Consider the following 21,039-nt stretch of genomic DNA (forward strand, 5'->3'; position numbering starts at 1 on the left):
CGGACAAGGAAGTCTTGGCCTGGATATCTGCTGGCTTTACCAGAACCCCAGAAATATGACCCCTTATCAGACTGATAGACAATGGGTTGTGAGATTGGTATTATAGTAAACTCAACAATTACAGCTGTGAAATTTCTGTTAATTCACAATTAATTTGAGAAAAACAGCTGAATTCAACATAATGTCTGGAATAGAGCCATTGTACCTTTGTGGACTCAGTTGATCTTGTTTACGTGATTTTGTTTGGCGTTCAGTGAGTGTAACGCTTTAAACTGCATGGTTTCTCCAGGAAACTGGTTAGCAAGTTTTATCACCTTATCAATACGTAAACACTTCAAATTCAGACAAAGACACTAAACACAGACGCAAAGGATGCAGCGCCAACAGCCTTACATTATGTATAAAACAATATGTGTGATATTGTGTACTCTAGGATTATTGTATGCCAAAAGTCAGTCCAACAAACACACACACAGATACATACATATACAAGAGAAGTAGCCTGAATAAGTCTTACAGCATTGCCTGAAGTCAAAGTAAAGCAGGCTGCTGCAGGAGAGATAGGAAGAAAGAAAGTAAAGAAATATGGCTGTAGAGGTCAAAACATAACAATAGTTGTTTTTGTCTTTGCCATAGCACTTGTTTTTGCTGTATTCTTTTCAGTACACTATTTACTAGCCGATACTGGACTTTTTTATTTACATATAACGTAAATGACCTGATTCTGATCCACTGATTGTTTTCTGCTTTTAAAATAGTTGTGACCTAGACACAAACCTAGACTAAACGAATGTTTAATGTGTGTTTATGTTTCTTTTTGTCCCAGCGATGTTCCCTTCTCAGGAGGTAACATCATATTCAGCTTGCTGACCCCCGAGCCAAACCTCAGGCCAGGCTATAATGACTTCTACAACACCCCTGCCCTGCAGAAGATGGTACATGCCACCCAGGTCAGGATACACCTGAGTGGACAGTCCCACACTGTAGCAACCGGGGTGAACCAGCGACACAGATACTATGCCATCAATGAGATCACTATCAGTGGCAGGTGAGCAGTTACACATATTTATCTCGAGATCCCTCTATGAGGATCTCATCTGTTTCTGAAAGTTGTTGATGGTGTTTGAATTAACATCTAAAAATGCAAGCCTAGATTAATTTATTATTTCAAAACTGATATTCTGGCTTAACAATGACATATTTTATTTAAGTGTTTACAATTCTACTCATTAATGTAGAAGAACCACCCTATGAAGCATGATTCCGGTTTTGTTAGTTAACATTCACTCCTGGGATGGATCAAAAGTTTGACTCCCGTCTGGCCCGATCGTTTGCTGCATGTTATCGCCCTGCTCTCTTTACCCATGTTCCTGCCTCTCTCCACTGTCGCTGTCAAATACAGGCATAAAATAATCTGTAAAAGTCCCTCCTGTCACTTGTCAACGGTTTATTTCAATGGCTTAATCAGTTGAAACACTTGAAGATCTTTTCAGTATTGATTTCTTAAAAATGTCTGAGCACAGTTCGACATCGACTGTTAAGTCTCAGCAGAGCTTTCGGAGAGTAATTGTGAACACATCTCTTCATTAGACTGACAGAGTGACTGTTTTTTATGACTGTGGTAATTACAGGATTATGCAGGAGGCAATCATCTCTAACTCTTTCTCTCCCTCCCCCTCCCTCTAAGCTGTTTTAATTAGTAGCTTGTTACAGTGAAGTAGGAGAAACAGACATTTAGAGCTGCTGAAATCTCATCTGTGTATTCGTCCTCCCTCCCCGTCTCCCCCCTCTCTTTCATTCTTCTTCCATCTCTCTATCTCTTCTCTTTTCATTCTTTTTAATGCATGTAAACAATCGTGTTGGCAAGAGAGAGAGCAAACTCATAACCTGAGTATGTGTGTCTTTGTCTGCTCTCATGAGCATCGTTTGTCCTACATGTTAGAACAAAGTCCCTCTCATATTAAATTGCTGCATGATATTGTGGTGCAGAAATGTCAAAATGTCATTAAAAATATTATTTTTCAGAACTCTAACCATTAAGTTTAACCATTATGTTTTTTTTGTGATTCCTGTTATTTTCTTATAGATAAATGCATAACTTAAAACTTTTTAAAAATCATTACTTAACCTAAAAACTTTTTTCTTTTTTTTTTACAACAATACAATCTGCTGAGCGGCAAAACTCAAACGTATCATTTTCATTTCTCTACTGCACTTCTTGTTACTTATTATTCAACATACACGCCGATACCATTATATCTACAACAAGCTAATATCAGACCAGCCAGTTTATCGATCGAGCGTCGGTAGCTTTTCATGACTTTCATGGGAATGCAGAGTCAGTCTATTAGGGAATTAGTCTTCATATGTGCAATGTACATTGTAGTCATAATGATGTTGATCAAGAAATATTAAAATATTAGTGTGGCATATCCAGGCTAGAAGAATTGTTTTATATAAAGTGTATTTACCAACAGGTTCTATGTATTTATTATTTAAGACATCATGTGAAATACATTTAGATATTTGAACACAATTATATAATCAAAATATTCATAATAGGGTATGACATAGCATTTCAGAAGGGAGAAAAGGGTGAAAATGCTACTGGTGCGCTGCTAACGCCTCAGCTGGCCATGAAGGACTTCTATGCTACCACATATGAGAACTATGCACAAAAGACTTTATTTCTTACATGCTTCAGATTTTATTCAATCGAGCCAATTTGTAACAGAACGTGGTATGACGAGAACAAGAGGTGTAAGGATATACAGTGGGAAGAATGAAAGGAAGAAAAGCAACTGAATATCTGAATGAATAATTAAATGACTGAGTGTGTGTGTGTGTGTGTGTGTGTGTGTGTGTGTGTGGGGGTGTTTGTGTGTGCATGTGCGTGTGTGTGTGTCTGTGTCTGTCTGTCCTATCCAACAGTGGACCTTTGCATTGTTGCACATTCACCATCAGTGGCGAGCCAACAGGGGAGTTTTTGGAGGCCCACTATGATTTAAATCATGCTTTTTTTCACATTCCTCCACAGTGTGAATGGCTAGCCAGCCTTTCAGACTATAGGGGGGCTTTTTACAGGTGCAGTGAAAACACAATCATTCTTATTTTCAGGTGATTTAACACTAAATATTAAGTTATTAATATTATATTCCATTTCTGCCAATGGACCGCCCTAAAAGCTACACACTGTTCCTTTAACATGCTACATGCTGAGGACACCAGTCTCATTTTTTAGTAGCCTTTTACAAAAAAATATAAAGACTCAACTTTAGTGGATGTCGTATCGAGTTTCAAGCTTCACACAGTATTGAAATGAAGGGCTACGAAGAAGGAAATACAATTTTTAAATGTGAAACAAAATCATCAGTCAGAAATAAAAAGGTCAGCGGTAAGATAATTTATTTTCGTTTGAATTAATTATTATAGTCCACTGTTGTTAATGTAGGAATGTCCGTGTGAGAGAGTGAGAGAGACAGGGCTACCTGCTATGTTGCTCTGATAATTCTCAGGATGGCATTTATAAATGTTGAATGGGAACTTCTTAATGGCACTGCAGCAGTTCCATGGAGGAGGTGGCAACTGAAACTTTGATGGGGGGGGGGGGCTTTGTTGCTACTTTAGTTTTTGTATTTTCATTGTGATGTGTTTTTTTTTATCACATTTGTAAAATGCAGTTTTGGGGCACCTCTCAGTATCATCTTTCTCTCCTTGTCTCTGTCATCTGGCCAGATGTGAGTGTCACGGCCATGCAGACCACTGTGACACCAGTGTGACGCCCTACCGCTGTCTGTGTCTGCCTGAGAGCCACACGGAGGGAAACCATGTGAGTACACACAAAGGCTTGTAAAAGAATTTGTAATATGTACTGTACCTCATTTATAAGTGTGGTGTTGGACCTCACACACCCTTTGTTAGTGTTTTATACAGTGGGTCATGTTAACACACATAAGTTCCACCTTTTTAAACATAAATGTATTACACTGGTTTGCTTTCTCTGGGTGTTTTTATTCCCAATTATTAATATTAGTATTAGATCCAGATATTCAGTCTTTTCATTTAATTTTCAAGCATATAAACACCCACACACACAAACACTGAGCACAGAGGAGCCCCCCTGGGGAGAGACTCCTCATGGTCTTAATGAAGCAGTTTCCTTATTGACGACATAAAAGGGACTTTTCTAATAAATCATAAATGCACAAACCCATTTATTAGAACTCCTTCCTTGTAAAATATTATTTTCCTTCTTTTTTTTTTAGTTTCTAGTTTGCTGAGAAATTGATTAAGTGCCATTAACTGGTATGTTTTCGGACACATGCTGTTTACCTGCAGTGCCAGGCGGTTCTGCTTTGAACCTGACATTTTGGACAGCTATCAGTGCGGTCAGACTGTTAAATCAGGCAATACACTTTATGCTGTTAGCGTTGTAAATAACTGACAGCTTACATCAGCCTTGTTGGCACAGGACTGCTGTAAGCGTTGTGTGATTTATGATAACTGAATATGTGGTTTCAATTAGATTTACAATGGGTCACTTCTCTATTTTAAAACTCTAATCTAGTCTAATAGTCTTCCCTTGCTTTTACATTGACTTGCTTTGTGGCAAAGAAACGATTCAGTTGAACCTAGAAAGACTGTAACTGAGCTGACTGAATGCTGATTAAGAAATTTAAATGTTTGTTTTTGTGTTCACAAAATGATATAGTTGGAGAGACAAAGGGGCTTGGATTGATTTTGAAGTCTGTGTAAATTAATGTATTTGGAATTTAAAAGCATCTTTCACACTAGATTGTGTTTGTTTCTGGTCACAGGTACCTATTTAATATTGTGGCACCACGGGTTAAACCAAAAGTATTCTCCCAAAGCGAGTATTCACACACCGGTGTGCTGCAGAATGTTGGCTTATAATTTGATTTCAGCCTAGTTTGATGTTAACCATCACCTCAGGAGCAGACCTTCGCTTGCAACAAAGCTAATGCAACTTGCCAGGTAATAGTAGACATCACCCCAAAGAAACCTCTAGTCGCTCAGCAGTGAAAAGTTCAGTGTGACTGCTCCACCTCACCGTAGCACAGGACAGCCTGCATTATTCACTACTTATGTATCATTCATACACCCGCGTCTCTCTATTAGTGTGTGTGTGTGTGTGTGTGTGTGTGTGTGTGTGTGTGTGTGTGTGTGTGCGCCCATGCGTACGTGTGTGTGTGAGTGTGTGCATGTTTCAGACAGAGGCGACAGGACATCGGTAAAGAAGTACCGCTGTCAACCAGCAGCTGTTCAATTGCTTGTCTTGCGTACTCTCAAACTCAAATAGCAAACACCCTCCTACGCACACCCTTGCATTTAATAGTTTTTGTCTGATATGAACTCCAGACTAAAATAAAAGTTGTCATAGAAGGCGCTCCCACAAACACACAGACACAAAATAATTAAACATTTTCAGGTTCATAAAATATCTTCCTGCCCCTCTCTCTTTGTCTTTCTCAGCCTCTATTTCTCTTTTTATTCAACACATTTCTGTTTCCTCTCTCTAAGTCCCTGTCCCACCTCCATCCACTTTTCTTTGTCGATCACTCTCTTTCTTTCTCTCTCTCTCTCTCTCTCTCTCTCTCTCTCTCTCTCTCTCTCTCTCTCTCTTTCTCTCTCTCTCTCTCTCTCATACTCTGTCTTTCTCTCTCGGGTCTCAGTTTAAATAATGTCTCAAATCGACTACAACAATGACATTCCCTCAGCATGCATCTCTAATCAGCTCTTTCTCTCTGTTTGTCTTTCTCTTCATTTCACTCAGCCATTGTCTCTACTCCCCCCTCACTCTGTTTTGCCTCGCTATTTAAGTATTTCATTCATTCCTGTTTAACTCTGTTTTTCATACTTCATCCCTCTCTTTCCTCCATTTTTCTTACTGTCTCATGTCTTCCCGTCCTCCAAATCTGTTTCTTTTCTTCTCACACTCGTACGTACAGCAGTTCTTTTGTGTTAGAGAGATGCACTGGAAATAACCAATATAGATATATTTGTGTGTATGTTTTCTGTAAATTAATCTCTACTTGAGCTACGCTTCTGTGAAAGACTACTGTGTAAAAGTGTGTGTGCCATACGTGCATGTGTCTATACAGAGTCCTTTTGCGTGATCATCTGTGCGTGTGCATGTGTGTGTGTGTCTGTGTGCACTTTTCTTCCAAACCTGTCCATGTCATCTCTCTGAGTGAATATTCAGGCCCTTTCTTCTGCCTCTGTAATATTGGAGCATAAAAGGCTGTGGGGAATATGAGCGTTTAATATTGCATGCCTTCTGTTGACTTGGATCGGCCGGGCACCATGACGGATGTTGTACTAATCTGCAGAATTTCCACAGTGACATTAAAGTGACAGAAATGCTCAGACATGTGTCAAGATGATCAACGGGGGCTTTGGAAGACACACACTTAAACTCTCTCACACGCACTTAAACACACATGCACACAAACGCACACACACTCGCCCACTTTCTCACTCTTTCTTTTGATTCTTTCTTATGTGCACTCTGTGTCAGAGTTGATCTCTCATTCTGTCACTCCGTCTCTGTACGTCTCTCACCAACTGATGGATTCAGTCATGTCGGAAAGCTATATCATATATTGTATTGTACATCACGTCGCACGCTGCATTTTCTGTTGTACAATTAGAGTTGTTCCGATACCAATACCAGTGTCTGAAATGCCTCCGAAACAGCCTAAAATGCTGGATGGGTATCGAGTCTATGCACAGATCCGATATCACGATATCATTTACACTACACAGGTACAACAACACGTGTCACCCGCTTCCTGATCCCTACATCCTGCCCAATCTGTACTGCACTTGTGCAAACTAGTACTACAAACCTATGGTTAAACAATCTTTTGATAATGCTTTATTATGAACAAGAAATGGGAAGCCCAGTCCTGCCTGAATAACAGAGCAAACAGCTGTTAAGGGGCGTTGGGTTGAGTTACATTGTGATGCGTTCAAGCTCTATTCAGAATGAGTGTTAATGTATCATGTTGTGTTCAAATCTTAAATGTAACATTTGGTTTTTGGTGAGAAACTTGAAAAAATACAGTTTTCACAGTGATATAAAATATTGGAGACGGATTTGTGACCTGTTGTGTTGTTTTGACTTTTGTTGTTTGTTACGCACTGGTATTTGATCGGTACTTGGTATCGGCCAAGACATAAGTTTAGGTATCGGAGTCTAGAAGGTAATAATTGGATCGGAACATGTCTATGTACAATATGGCCGTCCTCCACCAAAGAACCTCCTAGTCGACTAACACTAAGCGATTAGTTGATTGAATCCACAGGTCTCTAAAACTGAGATTCTACACAACCAATCATGCAAAAGCACCACTTTAACTCGAGTGTTGATGACTAATGACTAATGGACTGAAGAAATCGTAGTCGACTAAAATCAAAACGACCGATTATTCTGCCAATTGACTAAGAGGGGGCAGCTCTAATGTACAATGGTGCTGTTATTTGACGGTTCAGAATAGAGTTTTTGGGGGATTCAATGTTTTCTGATATTAGTGTTATAGAAAATATATCATCATGGTGAGAAGTAAAAACAATCCACACTTCTTTTAAGCCAGCTTGTGCGTTTTTTGCTACGGAGGGGCTAGTTACATCAGGCTGATTTGACTCTGGACTTGACATCATTTAACAACTTGTCTGAATGTCTCCGTGTTTGCGTGTGTATGTGTGTTTATGTGAATTTTAACAAGAATTGTTGTTTGGTGTGTGTATATGTTTTAATGTAAGTTCAAAAAATGGCCCACTGTATGTGTGCTTCTGTGTTTCCATCTGTGTGAGTGTCATAGATGTTGATGGCTAGTGACGTTAAGTAGCGTTATCCAGGATCTCTGTTGCCAAAGTCTGCCTCTGCAGCAGATTTTCACCTACTCTGGGGTCAACCGGGTTAACTTCAGATACAAACAGCACGGGTGTGTACACACCAACATGCTCACACACACACACACACCTACACACACACACACACACTCACGCGCCAGTGGCACGACCTTTCCAGTGAGAGCGTGAAATTGGTCATGGTATTTAGGATAAGATGAGTTGCCCCAGCAGATTAACATGTGCGCACACACACACACACGGGTGCTTGTGACAGGCCATCTGAATGTCCACATATCCATTAGAGTAGGCTCCACACTCAGCAGGTTTTGTCAAAACATTCAGAGTGAAAATAAATAAGATGCTATTCTTTGCTCTGCAACACATCCACCACACACACACACACACACACACACACAAACACTCACTCGTGTTTTAATGCATTGAACGAGACTTGCACTTAGAAAAGAACAACTTTGTAATTTTACAAAGAAACAAGAAACCAAATAATTTGCACTATATGCTGTTTTCATCTACTGAATTATAATGTCATTAATTAGGCCTTTTCCAGCCACCATTTGCTTACTTATGATATAAGTCTTGTCTAAAGTCTTGTTAAAAAATAGACAACAACATGTTCTGAATTCGGGAACCCCCCCCCCCCCCCCCCCCCCCCAGTCTGTAGTGTCTCTCTTTGTTTAATCTGTTGCATTGTGATTTGTCATGTGTGTTTGTCACTAATCGATAGTCTTAATGTTGACTCTATGTTACAGAGGTGCCTTATCATCAGCAGAACTAAGTGAATAACTCTGTTTGGTAATGAAATTCTTAGCAGTATAATGTTAGAAAGGACTGGATATTAGCAGAATAATAAAAGCAATAGAATAAAATCCATGAACACTCAATCTACAGTATGCGCTGTCCTTTTTTTGCTGCTGGTACTGTGTGCAGATGATGGAGCGCCATCAAAACCTTTTGTATGAAGAAGAGAATGAACGTGTGCCATTTTCTTTCAACTCCCAAACACCAGTCCCTCGACTAATTAGCAGGCTGGGAGAGAGGGAAGGTAACGCAATGTTGAATGAAAAGAAAAGAGAAGGAAGAAAAAAATCCTCTCCCTTTCATTTGGTATGCTAATATTTCCTGCTCACATACTCACCGCGGCTATGAGAACAAGCAGTTGGGGGACGGCGGAGAAAGGGGGAAGCGAGTGAGGAAAGGGAGAGGTGGGAAAGCCCGGAGAGATGTACAGAGTGATTTGTTTTTCAGAAAGAGAGCAGATAGAAGAAGAAGAAGAAGGAAGGAAGGGTGGGAAGAACGAGAAGGCACAGAGGTAGAGGAGACGAAAGAGGAATGAAAAAGGAGGGAGATATAGGAGAGGAGAACTCACGACATCTCGCTCTTCAACTCATCCCCAGCGGATGAGACGAAGAGTGAGATGTAGTGAGAGCTTTCTGTTCGAAGTGCAGAAAGAAAAGTACCTTTGATATGTGAAACGTTTTGGGGCACAGAGCCGCAGACAGACATACAGGCAACCACAAAGACTGATGGGCAGAAAGGGAAAAGCAGCTCGGACAAACAGGGAGGCAGGAAGTTTCTGTAGGTATGACATTAGATAGAATTAAAGCCAAACAGTAAGACAGACTAACAAACAGTAACATGCAAACATCCCAACACACAATCCTGTGGAATTACATGTCCCAAGACACTCCCTCGCGTGTGTGTGTAGAGGTCTTTATACGCTTGTTTCTTTTTGTCTTATGTGTGTCGGTATGTGTTTGCATACATCATGTCTCCAGAGAATCTCCTGCTGCTTCATTAGATCCTGTTAATAATCACCCAACAGGGTATAAGTGCTCTGGATTCACACACACACACACACACACACACACACACACACAAAATATACAGAAAGGCAAACCCTTCTCTTTTCATTCCTTTGAGAGGAAGTGTATTTGTCTTCTTAAATATTCTTTGTAAATAAGCAGACAGTCCACTTTTCCCTACTGTTTTTTAAAAATGTTCTTTGTTTGTCATGTTTTGCCACCACAGCAACAAAGTTTAGAGATTATGTCAAATTTAGAAGAATGCATTTTGTATCGCGCAATCATGAAAGTACACACATACGATACACTTTCCAGCTGTCAGTGAAGAAGATGACTGCAACCTTGCAAATGCTTAATGATGACAGAAATACATTTCTTTGACGCCAAGGATACACAAAATGCATTTTGGTGAGAAAGACTGAACTCCACAAGGGGCCATAACAGAAAATAGGTGTTAACTGTTGCGTACGATATTGTGTGTTTTGTACATGTTTCGGCTTGAGCCTTGTCGTGTCTTCTTCACTCACTAAGATAAATTCTTATTTTTTGATCTTTGTCTTCTTCTTTCTCTGCCCCACATCTCTTGCTCACACACTTGTTGAATGTTTTTTCTGTGTGTTTCTTGTCTCTCTGTCCCTCCAGTCTTAATCTTTAAAACACAAAGGGATTTTCCTCATTTCTGTTCACATCAGTTTCCTTCATTTCCCCCTACCTCCTCCCCCTTTTCTCTCATATACAAAGTAGGAGCCTTTCCCTCTATTTCCATCTACACCCATCCCCTCCCCCTCTTTTCCCCCTGCCTTCCCCCCTCCTCTGTGTGTCATACATAATGGGCCCAGTGCAGGTCTGCATGTGTCACACATGGGAGGAACTCCTGTGTTTTTTAATACATTTTTAATCCAGCCATTTGATGCCCCCCTTGTCCACCATAATTTGTACTGACTGCTGAACAAAATCAAAGGGCTTGTACTTGCTGCTTCCCGCCTCTGCTGCTCTCTGCTACAGAAAAATGCATTTTTTATATCACTTTTTTCCCCTTCCTCCCTCCCCTACACACATCTTTGTATGTTTATTTTGACATGAAAGTGGGCCTGTGTGAGAGCCCTGGCTGTTGCAAGTCAGTCCTCATTAGCAGTCTGATTTCCCTATGCTGTGTGTGTGTGTGTGTGTGTGTGAGAGAGAGAACGCACTGGCTCTTTATTATATAGTAGAGAATACCTCTGTGTTTTCTATTCAGTTATGTGTATTATTCTTCTCTCTCTTTAGATTTAGTTGCATGGGCCACTGATTTTTCTGTCTCTATGTTTCCCCCTTGCTCTCATTCTGTGCCTTTCTTCCTCACTGTGTCTGTCTCATTCTCTTTCTTTGTTCCATAAAAGCAAGCATTTCACTTGTCATGGGACCATTTTTCTATGTACACAGTTTTTTTCAGGAAGTGTACAGTTTATGACTCTTCTTTTATGCCTTCGCTTAATACCAATGATAGTATACATTACTAATCTCTTGTCAAATGATGTGGGTTTTTTTATCACAAAGGCTGTAATTAATTTAAAAGTATAGGTAGTATATCCATGAAAACATACTGTAACTCAGTCTGATTACTTCAGAAACTCTTTCTGCGAGTTGTTTAGTAATTGGCTAAGCACTAATAACAATGTTGTTGTGGTATAAATAAATAAATGTATGTCTGTACTAATATACAGTATGTGTGTGTCTTCAACAGTGCCAGCGTTGTGCGCCCCTCTACAATGACAAGCCATTCAAGTCAGGTGACCAGCTCCAGCCTATGAACTGCCGGTCTTGTCAGTGTCATGGCCACGCCTCCACCTGTCATTATGATGTCAGAGCCGATGACCAGCCAGATGAGCACTATCGAGGAGGAGGAGGCGTCTGTGACAACTGCATGCACAACACCACAGGTAAAGGTTTAGCAGCGAAAGTTAGCTAATTATCTTTTCACATTTCCTAATATTTAAATGTGTCATTTAAAGAATGTCTTTCATGTCTCTGAATCAACCTTAATGTTAAAGCACTTTGAAACAATTACAGACCAGATGTCATAATCCTTCAGATGTTACTTCTATCATCACAGGATGTTGAGCTATGTCTATGCTGAAATGTGCACTTTTTTAGTATTTTTAATCAGCCATGTAAAGAGAGATGGTAGTAAGTGTACTCTAAGTGAGAGTGGGATTTATGTAAAATCAGATACAGACAAATACAGTTTTACACAAGTCCTTATTGCATAGTTCGAACAAATACAGATAATGTATGTGGACTCCAAATCTTAACCGTTGAATACCCTCTCAGAGATAATGAAGGGAATTAGAGGGTTGGGGATTTGTATCTTATATATGAAATTGACTAGAAGTGATTGCAGTGGTCATTTGGGGGGTGGTCATGGAGTGTTTCATGCTTCTTATGTAATGACATATTGTCACATGTGTGTCAGTCAGATTTACATGATGCTGTGAAACCACTTTTCCAATGAAGCAATATGGTTTGAACCTGGACTTTGATCTCTCTTCATCCCTGCATGATTTCTACCCGTTCCTTTGAATGTCTTGCTCTCTGTCTCACCGTGTTTCTGTCTCCCAGGTAAGAACTGTGAGCTGTGTATCGGTGGGTTTTTCAAGCTGGAGGGATCTGATCCCACTTCAGTTTCTTTGTGTCAGCCTTGCAACTGCAACACTGCTGGGACTGTCAACAGCAGCATGGAGTGTGCCCAGGTACACACCAACAAAAACAGCAAAATGTTGATGACCACTTGCATTGCTAATTTTAATTATTTCAATGTTTTCAAGTTTTTCTCTCACCTGACTGTCCGTCTCTTCCTCCTTCAGGTAGGAGGTCAGTGTCAATGTAAAGCTGCAGTAACAGGTCAGCGGTGTGTAGACTGTTTGCCTGGTTGGTATGGTCTCAAAGCTTCAAATCCAAATGGCTGCACCCGCTGTAACTGCAGTGACATTGGCATCATCAGCACCTCAACAGGAGTTCCCAGTTGCAACCAGGACACAGGACTGTGCCAGTGTAAACCCCATGTCACAGGTAAACAAACCCCTGAAAAACATTGGCTAAAACCTAAGTTTTTAAAGTTGTAATATCTATTTTGTGGTTTTATTTTGATGACATATTTGATGGTAGGTTGCCAATGCTTTTGCACTGCACTTCTCAATCATGTGTGTTAGAGTTGCTTCTTTCCACCCTGCTGGCGAGAAACGTTTTGAGGACAGTGTAACACACATGGAAGTTCCTGCCACACCCCTAAATGCCCCCCATACAAACCATGCAACCTGATTGTGTTTGAGGGTTGAATAAATATAAAGAAAAGATACAAGTTATTTCAGGGCTATATCATTTCTTCAGACCTTGGTATGTTACCACAGAAGCACACCTCTCAACCCCAAAATGTATGCTCCCTAAAATAGTTTCTCTTACAAAATGTCCCTAAGTACTTTGTTGATTGTGCTTTTCATTAGAGCAGTTACTCTGTTCAGTTGTCCGGTAATGGCCTCTTAATTAATACATAGACGCAGCTGCTCATTGGGGTGCACACAGAAGTAAAAGTGTATATACCGGGTGCAAAAACCAAACCAGGCATGTGCATACACACAGACGTAAACACACATACAACCATATCCCAAAGTGTTTTGCCAGCCAAAATAAACAGGCTTTTCTGCTGGGGGTGCTTCCAGCAGTTGTGCTTCTCTTTGTGATAAATGGTTTCACTCTCTCCCCTGTGTGTCTTTGAAGAGCCGGCTCGTATGAAATGCAAAACCAGCCAACGCTCCTCAACTCAACGCATCATGGTTATTGCTAAGCCTCGCTATCTAGGGCCCAGGGTTGTGCGTGTGAGTGCGCGCATGTGTATGTGAACTTGTAAATGTGCGTAAGAGTATCTGTTTATGTTTATGTATATGTAAGCTGGAGAATGCCTGGATGTGATCGTGTGTTCATGTACGTTTGTCTTTGCATAAGTGTATGTATTTTATGATAGTAAGAGTTTCTTTGTGTGTGTGTGTGTGTGTGTGTGTGTGTGTGTGTGTGTGTGTGTGTGTGTGTGTGTGTGTGTGTGTGTGTGTGTGTGTGTGCACGTGCACGTGCACGCATACCATGAAGGACTAAGCTGGTATTAAATTCTCTAATTCAATGCCAAGTTGATTAAAACAAACTGCTGCAGCCCCTTGTATTTTTCCCGCTCCTTCTTACAAGACCCACTTTCGTTTTTTTTTTTCTGTCCTTGTTTGTTTGATTGCTCCCACAGGTATTTTTCAGAAATGAGATTTGATTATGGCAATTTATTACCGCCAAGCTGATACTTTGAGTAGAGCAGTTGCAGGCACGCTACAGAAGGACGGAATGGAAATGTGTGCACACAGACAAAGATACACACACGCACATTCATAACAAGGTGCCAGAGTGCAGTGTGTACATAATAGTGTTTGAAATGGTGATGCATGAGCCTGTTAACCAGCTGGCTACTGGAAAAAGAGTTGGGCCATGTCCCAAAAACACACACTCATATGGGAGCGTGCAAGGGTGCACGCCCCAACACAAAATGACCTCTTTTCTGTCCTGATCTAATATCTTCTAACACATTCTGTGTTCTCACTTTTCTTTTCTTTTTATTGTCTTCTGATTTTTCCTTTTATTTCCTTTCCTCGAATCTTCTCAGCTGTTTCTGTTGTTGTGTTTGTTGGACCCCCTGTTTGAATATCACAAGACTTTCTGCAAAAGCAGGATTTGCAAATACCAACTTGTTCAGCTCAATGTCTAACGCATAAATATAAAACATAATAACTTTTTATAATGGGTGTGGGATTCCTTATAAAGTGTTTAGCTTCATTGGGGGGGGAAATAAATCACAAAGTACAATACATCACAGCATTGTTAGGGTTGTAAGCATTATTCTGTCAGCCTGCATATTTACCACCAGCACACTCAGACGTGCACACACACCTCAACACACACATATGCACACGCAGACATATCTTCACTGCACTATTATCAAATATGATCTATGGAGAGGAATACATTCATATCTATAAAATCATTAAAGTGGGCATACCACTGGGGAAATGCCAGGTGTCTGCCGCACACTGAGTAGGACACACACACACACACACACACGGACAAGCACACACTCATAACACAGATGTATAGATATGCTCTCATGAATGTATGTGTGCGCACACACCTTTTCACACACCCACATACGAACACACTCTCCCTCATAAACGGCTGTGGTGACTGCGTTGCCCCCAGGCATCCATTTAGGGACAGATTGCCTGTCATGGAATACTTATGGCATATTCAAATAAGCCCTGCTCGCTCACACTGCATATCATAGTTTAACTAGCCTTACAGCCGAGCACTGCTGCTGTAGCCACAAAGCCTCCCACAGTATGATCAGTTTTGGGTGTTTGTTACTATACAAAAATGATAAACGGAACAAACCTAGTTTAAGAAATCATTTGTTTCAATGTTGCACTGATGAGAAGAGCTGAAGGACCAACATTTAAGATAAAACAATGAAATGCATAAAGAGCGATAACTGAAGTGAAACTGTGAATCGATTCATTTCACATTCTTTACTGCGCCTTCTGTTATTGAAAATGATGAGTGAAGTTTAATGTTTAAAGTATGAAAGGCCTCAAATGTTCACACTTAACACTCGTTAATAATAAGTTGCATTTTTACATTAGGATTTTTTTTTTTTTAATTATTTTCTATGTTTTACAAAACAAAATCTTGTGGAAAATGTTAATAATGAATAAATCCAAAAGATAATTTGGCAACAAGCAGAAATACATTGTTTTTCATTAGGTACTTCAAAGCCAACTTAACTCACCTTTTCTTCTTTTTTTTACACCAGGTGGTAATTTGGTATTATTTTTATGTTCCTCTTTCCATCTCTCCATCTCTCTATTTCCTCTTTTTCTTTCCCTCCATCCTTTTCTTGTAGTTGCTTAATTTATTTATTTTCTCGCTCAGTGAAATTAAGTGTTTGGCCTTAGGTGAGTGATCCATCATATGTAGAGGGCCTGGCCCTAATGATGGCAGTTTTATACACTCGCCCACCATTTCTCGCTCCCTCTCCCTCGCTCATACACACACACACACACACACACACACACACACACACACACACACACACACACACACACACACACACACACACACACACAGAAGCCTGCAAACAGAGAGAGGCTAAACGCTTGTTGGTGAACAAGCAAGCATCAATTTATTTTTTTTATTTCTATATCCTTTCTGGTTCTCCCAGCAGGTCCCACTCTGTCCTCTCCTACACCGTTCTGTAAATGCCTTCTCTCTCTCTCTCTGTCTCATGCTTTCTTTCCAGGTCTGTCTTGTGACCGCTGTGAGTTTGGTTATTGGAACCTGTCCCACCCAGACGGCTGCGTCCAATGTGACTGTGACCCCCTAGGTTCCCTCAGCCCGTTTTGTGAGCCTGAGGGGGGGCAGTGTGAGTGTAAGCCCGGGGTGGGGGGGCAGCGCTGTGACTCTTGTGGCAGGGGTTCGTATGGTTTAAGACTGGAGGGATCCTGTGCCCCCTGCAACTGCTCACAAGAAGGGACAGTACCTGGGACAGACTGCGATCCTCACACAGGAAATTGTGTGTGTAAGGCAAGTTAACAAGTATACATTTTCTTATGACAGTTTATATTATTACAACCATGGGGGACTTTGCCGTAATGGGAAAATGAAAATGAAGACAGGCCCCTCCAGCTTGCAATGGCACTGGTGGCCACTGGCCAGTGAATAAGCAGTTACATTCTGACAACATATATGATGACAATATGCAGGGCTGAAGGTGGGAACACGAATCAAATATTCTAAACATTTTAAAAACAAAAAACTTTTAGCATTTTGAGTAAAAAAAGTAGAAGTAGAATCCACATAGTAGTAGAATCCACATAGTTTAGAAGTGTGGTAACTGAAAAAAGGGCGGTACGTACACTATTGATGAAGTGGTCAGATAAGCTTTTAACCTTTATTTTAATCTAAACATCAAGACCACTAAAGACCCATCTGGACCTAAACTCTTGTGGGATTAACTTTTTCTCACCCATCTCTTTTGAATTAATTCGTCATCATCTGAATTATCCACACAGAATTCCACAGAATTATCCACCTGACTTAGTAAATCCATAACCAGGATGTATTAAACACAGTCAGACGGTCAACTTTTATTAAGTGACTCACCAGTTCAATACCTTATTGGAGATTCTCATCTACTGCCTTGGGGTCACTCTTTTCTTACACTATACACACCTCTTTCTGTCGTCCCTTCCTTTTTAGGAACATGTGGAAGGCCTTCGCTGTGACTCTTGTCGTCATGGTTACCACACCCTGGAGCAGCGGAACTCCCTGGGCTGTCTGCCGTGTGCGTGTGACATCCATGGCACTGTGCCAGAGGGTGTATGTGATATGTGGACTGGACAATGCCCTTGCAGAGAAGGGGTGGAGGGAGCACGGTGTACCAACTGTGCCCATAACTACTACAACAGGAGCTTACACATGCAGAGTAAGAGAAGTTACATCCACGTTTAGTGCCAGTCTTTTACTTGAGATCAACACTGTTTAAAAAAATGTCTCAGAAACTTTGACAAATGACATACTCTTGACAAGAAGACTTGGTTGAGATACAGCGCAGTTACTGTAATTCAATGTAAATGGATGTCAGGTAACTACACTAATATCTTTACTTAATGTAAGATATTTGTGTCTTGGCAAAGCTTATGTGTTGTTGTTCAGTAGTGACAATTTAGTTTCTGCTTTCTGATGTTGATGTTTTGTGTCCTATCAGAGGGGTTGTCCCACGGCTGTGTGCCATGTATTTGTGACCTCAGAGGAACAGTGACTGGGTCGGTATGTGACAGCACCACAGGGCAGTGTGTTTGTGTCCCTACACGCTATGGAAAGGATTGCAGTAGCTGCCGACCTGGTGAGTGTGTTCGGAATGATGGATGGATGGATGGATGGATGGATGGATGGATGGATGGATGGATGGATGGATGGATGATATATAGATCAACAAGACATTTAAGGAGTGATTGTATTGTCAGACTACCCGAAACTGGAAGAGATTCTGAGCAAAATGGTGAAGAACAATTGTTGATACTCCAAACATTTAGTGTGTGTGTGTGATGGTGTGTGTGTGTGTGTGTGTGTGTGTGTGTGTGTGTGTGTGTGTGTGAGTTTTGGCTTGTGCCTTCTGCCAGTTCGCCACTCCATGATTGTCCTGTTTGTGCCAGGTCTCAACAACAGCACCATAGAGGGGAAAGCTTCTTCTCACTTTGATTTTTGTGGTTGCATTACCTCATGAATGTGTGTGTATTGGTATGTGTGGTCAGTCTTATGGGGCATGGGGTAGCAGATGTTGTATTGTGTCGGTAATAGAGAGGGACCAACAGCATAGTCAGGTTTACTGTAACACAAGTTTTAAATGGAAGTATTGATGGAAAGATGTTAAAATGAGTAACCGAGGACACAGGATAATCATAATTTTCTCACAAATATACCCAAAATCAAATAAAGGCAATATTCAGTACATAGATAGATTACTTTTCCAGCATTTTCCATTTCATTTCATTATTTTATTGCATTTGGCAAGCTCCATCCTTCCAGAAATTGCCCCTCCAAATTTCCTAAACTGCCAATTTATGATATGGTAAACAAGCCATTGCAAAATCTCTGTATAAGTGGCTAAATAGAATATCTGATTTGTTTATCAGCTGCTATTAGCGTAGAGAAAAATAAACTGAATTGATTTATACTTTAGTACCCAGAGTGCTTAATTTAACCTCACCCACACGTATTGGCTTTGTGTTAAATTTTATTACAAATAAATGGCCGACAACATCCAAATGCTTATTAGGAGGGACTTAAAATGGTTATCTCAAAATTGTACCAGGCTGCGTCCGAAATCAGTCACTCAGTCACACACACTCACTATTAGCTTTATAAGGAATTTTATATTGAACGTTGTTCAGTATAATCAAATGTCAGCAGTCAAAGGAAGAGAATTACATTAGGCATTATTAAAATATGCAACATACTGTATATAATGGCTTGTCCATAGTTTTTACAATGCATATGAGGTACTCTCAGCCCACATTTATATTTTTGAAGTGTAGAAAATGAAGGCAATATCAAAGGATGTAGGAACAGAGGAAAAACAAAAACTAGACTTGGAGACAGATTGATAAAATGACAGACAAGCAATCCTATTCATATTGTTTAATTTTTTTATTTTATGTTCTCTCTGTTCAGGCTTTTACCTCTCACCAGATCAGAGTGCCTGTGCAGAGTGTGACTGCCATCCGATGGGAGCATCACAGCGTGGTTGTGAGAGCCAGACCGGACAGTGTGTGTGTGCCCATCCCTCAGTGGGAGGGCGACGCTGTGACCAGTGTCGTGAGATGTTCTTCGGATTCAACCCTGGCCTGGGCAGGTAACCTGCATAAAGTCGCTCATGCACACGCACACCATATATGCTGCTTGTAAATCCTGTGAGGCTTTTGTCCATTAATTTCACCACCTGAACATACAGTACACAAACACACCTAAGAGCACACACACCAGCAGGTGCAGTCTCTGTAAGGACAGTTTACAGATTAGCTGGCAGACATATGACTTACATGAGTTAAGAGCTGCTTTGACCTTTACCGCTCATGTCTCTACCTGCAGGCTATCTCTCACACACACACACACACACATACACACACACAGTGCCACACACAACTTAAAACAAGCATACACAAATGTAGCTGTACACGTTACATCCTGTGCAGTTCTCGTACGCACACACACACACACACGCACGTACGTTCCGCTCAACAGGGTGTCATAGCAGATAGATGAACCACAAACTGTTTGACTAGTGGTCCACTGTGTGTGTGTGTGTGTGTGTGTGTGTGTGTGTGTGCGCGCGCGCTTGTTAGCTGACCTTGCCTGATAGCTGTATTCCCCTGTGTTCAGGCTGTGACTGAGATCTCCTCACAGCAGAGAGGGATGGGAAGATGGAGGGGGGGGGGGGGGGGGGGACAATAAAGAGTTTACTTTACGAAGAGGTTAAGGAAGGAAGCACTGTGAAGAAAAGAGTGGAATAATTAAAATATGGGAGGAAAAATATGGATGGGATAAAGGAAAGCAGAGAAAACGATCGGAAAAGACGTTCAGAGGCGAAGATCTTGTAAAAGGCATGCATTAACGAAGCCTATGCCTGACTTTTTGGGCCTTATGCAGCAACCTTCTCTTATATTTTCTCTAAATTTCTAGTTAAGAGAAAAAATAAGGGAACCCAACTCCAGATGCAGGTTCTGAACCATTCAAATCTGCTCTTACCTAGGTTTGCTGAATTTTGAACCTCACTTGATCATAAATTGGAGGCGTGTGGCAGATTGTTTATTATTAGCATAGGTAACGCCCCCCCAACACTATATAAGGGCAGGTGTTGAGCCATGTGCAAATAGTAGACATTCCCAATAATTGGAGAAATACCATCAAAGAAAGGCTATGGAATTGAGGTACTGATAAATAAACTTAAACAAAGTAAATTAGTGATTTTTGCAGAGCTTGAGTACTGATGATACAGTTAAATCAAAATAAGAAAACATTGGTGAATTCCAGGAATCAATGGGTACTCACAAAATATTAAACAAAATCATGGATACAACCAAACCCCCCCCCCCCCCCCCCCCCCTCTCTCTCTTTTTGCCTTCTTTTATTCACTTTATCCTTTCTTGTTTTCTTTCATTGCGCTGGAAAAATGACAAATACAGTCTTGGGTTATTACTGCTGAATGCTTTACTCGTGCCCGGAGTCGCTCCATAATAAGGATTACTTCATCTAAATATCATCAAGTAATTTATCCTCCCCCTTCAATCAATAGGCTTTAAACAAATGGATTTACACACACACACACAAATTGATGTGTGAGCAGTTGGCTTGTGTTGTTGTCCTGTGTCTCTATGTGTATCCATGGAGAACCGGGTCAGAAAAATGCTGACCGCTGTTAACTTCATCACAGGGAAATATGATGATAAGTCTGTCTGGAGGGATTAGATGTTGGCACATAGACACACATTCACTTACACACATAATTTTATTACAAGGGATTACATATGTAACACTCTAAAACCTACAGTAACTTAAGATTTCTTCTATTGGCACCTAAACATCTTTGAACGTCATTTAAAGTTACTACATGACTCAATATCATTGTGACAATTCTATGTTACTTTGCACACAATGCCCTGCATGTCACTGTTAAGTGCTGGTGTGTATACGCATGCTGTATCTCACTTAATACATACAA

The 21,039-nt window shown here is 40.7% G+C and overlaps 1 protein-coding gene across 1 annotated transcript in view; it reads left to right on the top strand.

The window, feature by feature from the left end:
• ush2a (Usher syndrome 2A (autosomal recessive, mild)) overlaps positions 1-21,039 on the top strand; it is a gene marked incomplete at its 3' end in the record, with an annotated part of 191,303 nt that overhangs the window by 28,908 nt on the left and 141,356 nt on the right. Inside the window, exons 10-18 of the mRNA XM_079186116.1 lie at positions 827-1,048; positions 3,736-3,829; positions 11,422-11,617; positions 12,297-12,427; positions 12,542-12,746; positions 16,060-16,343; positions 17,019-17,244; positions 17,527-17,664; positions 18,993-19,173. Coding sequence (XP_079042242.1) covers positions 827-1,048; positions 3,736-3,829; positions 11,422-11,617; positions 12,297-12,427; positions 12,542-12,746; positions 16,060-16,343; positions 17,019-17,244; positions 17,527-17,664; positions 18,993-19,173 — 1,677 coding nt within the window. The remainder of the gene's footprint in view (positions 1-826; positions 1,049-3,735; positions 3,830-11,421; positions 11,618-12,296; positions 12,428-12,541; positions 12,747-16,059; positions 16,344-17,018; positions 17,245-17,526; positions 17,665-18,992; positions 19,174-21,039) is intronic.

Source organism: Pholis gunnellus, assembly GCF_910591455.1.
Source record: "Pholis gunnellus genome assembly, chromosome: 1".
NCBI lineage: Eukaryota > Metazoa > Chordata > Actinopteri > Perciformes > Pholidae > Pholis > Pholis gunnellus.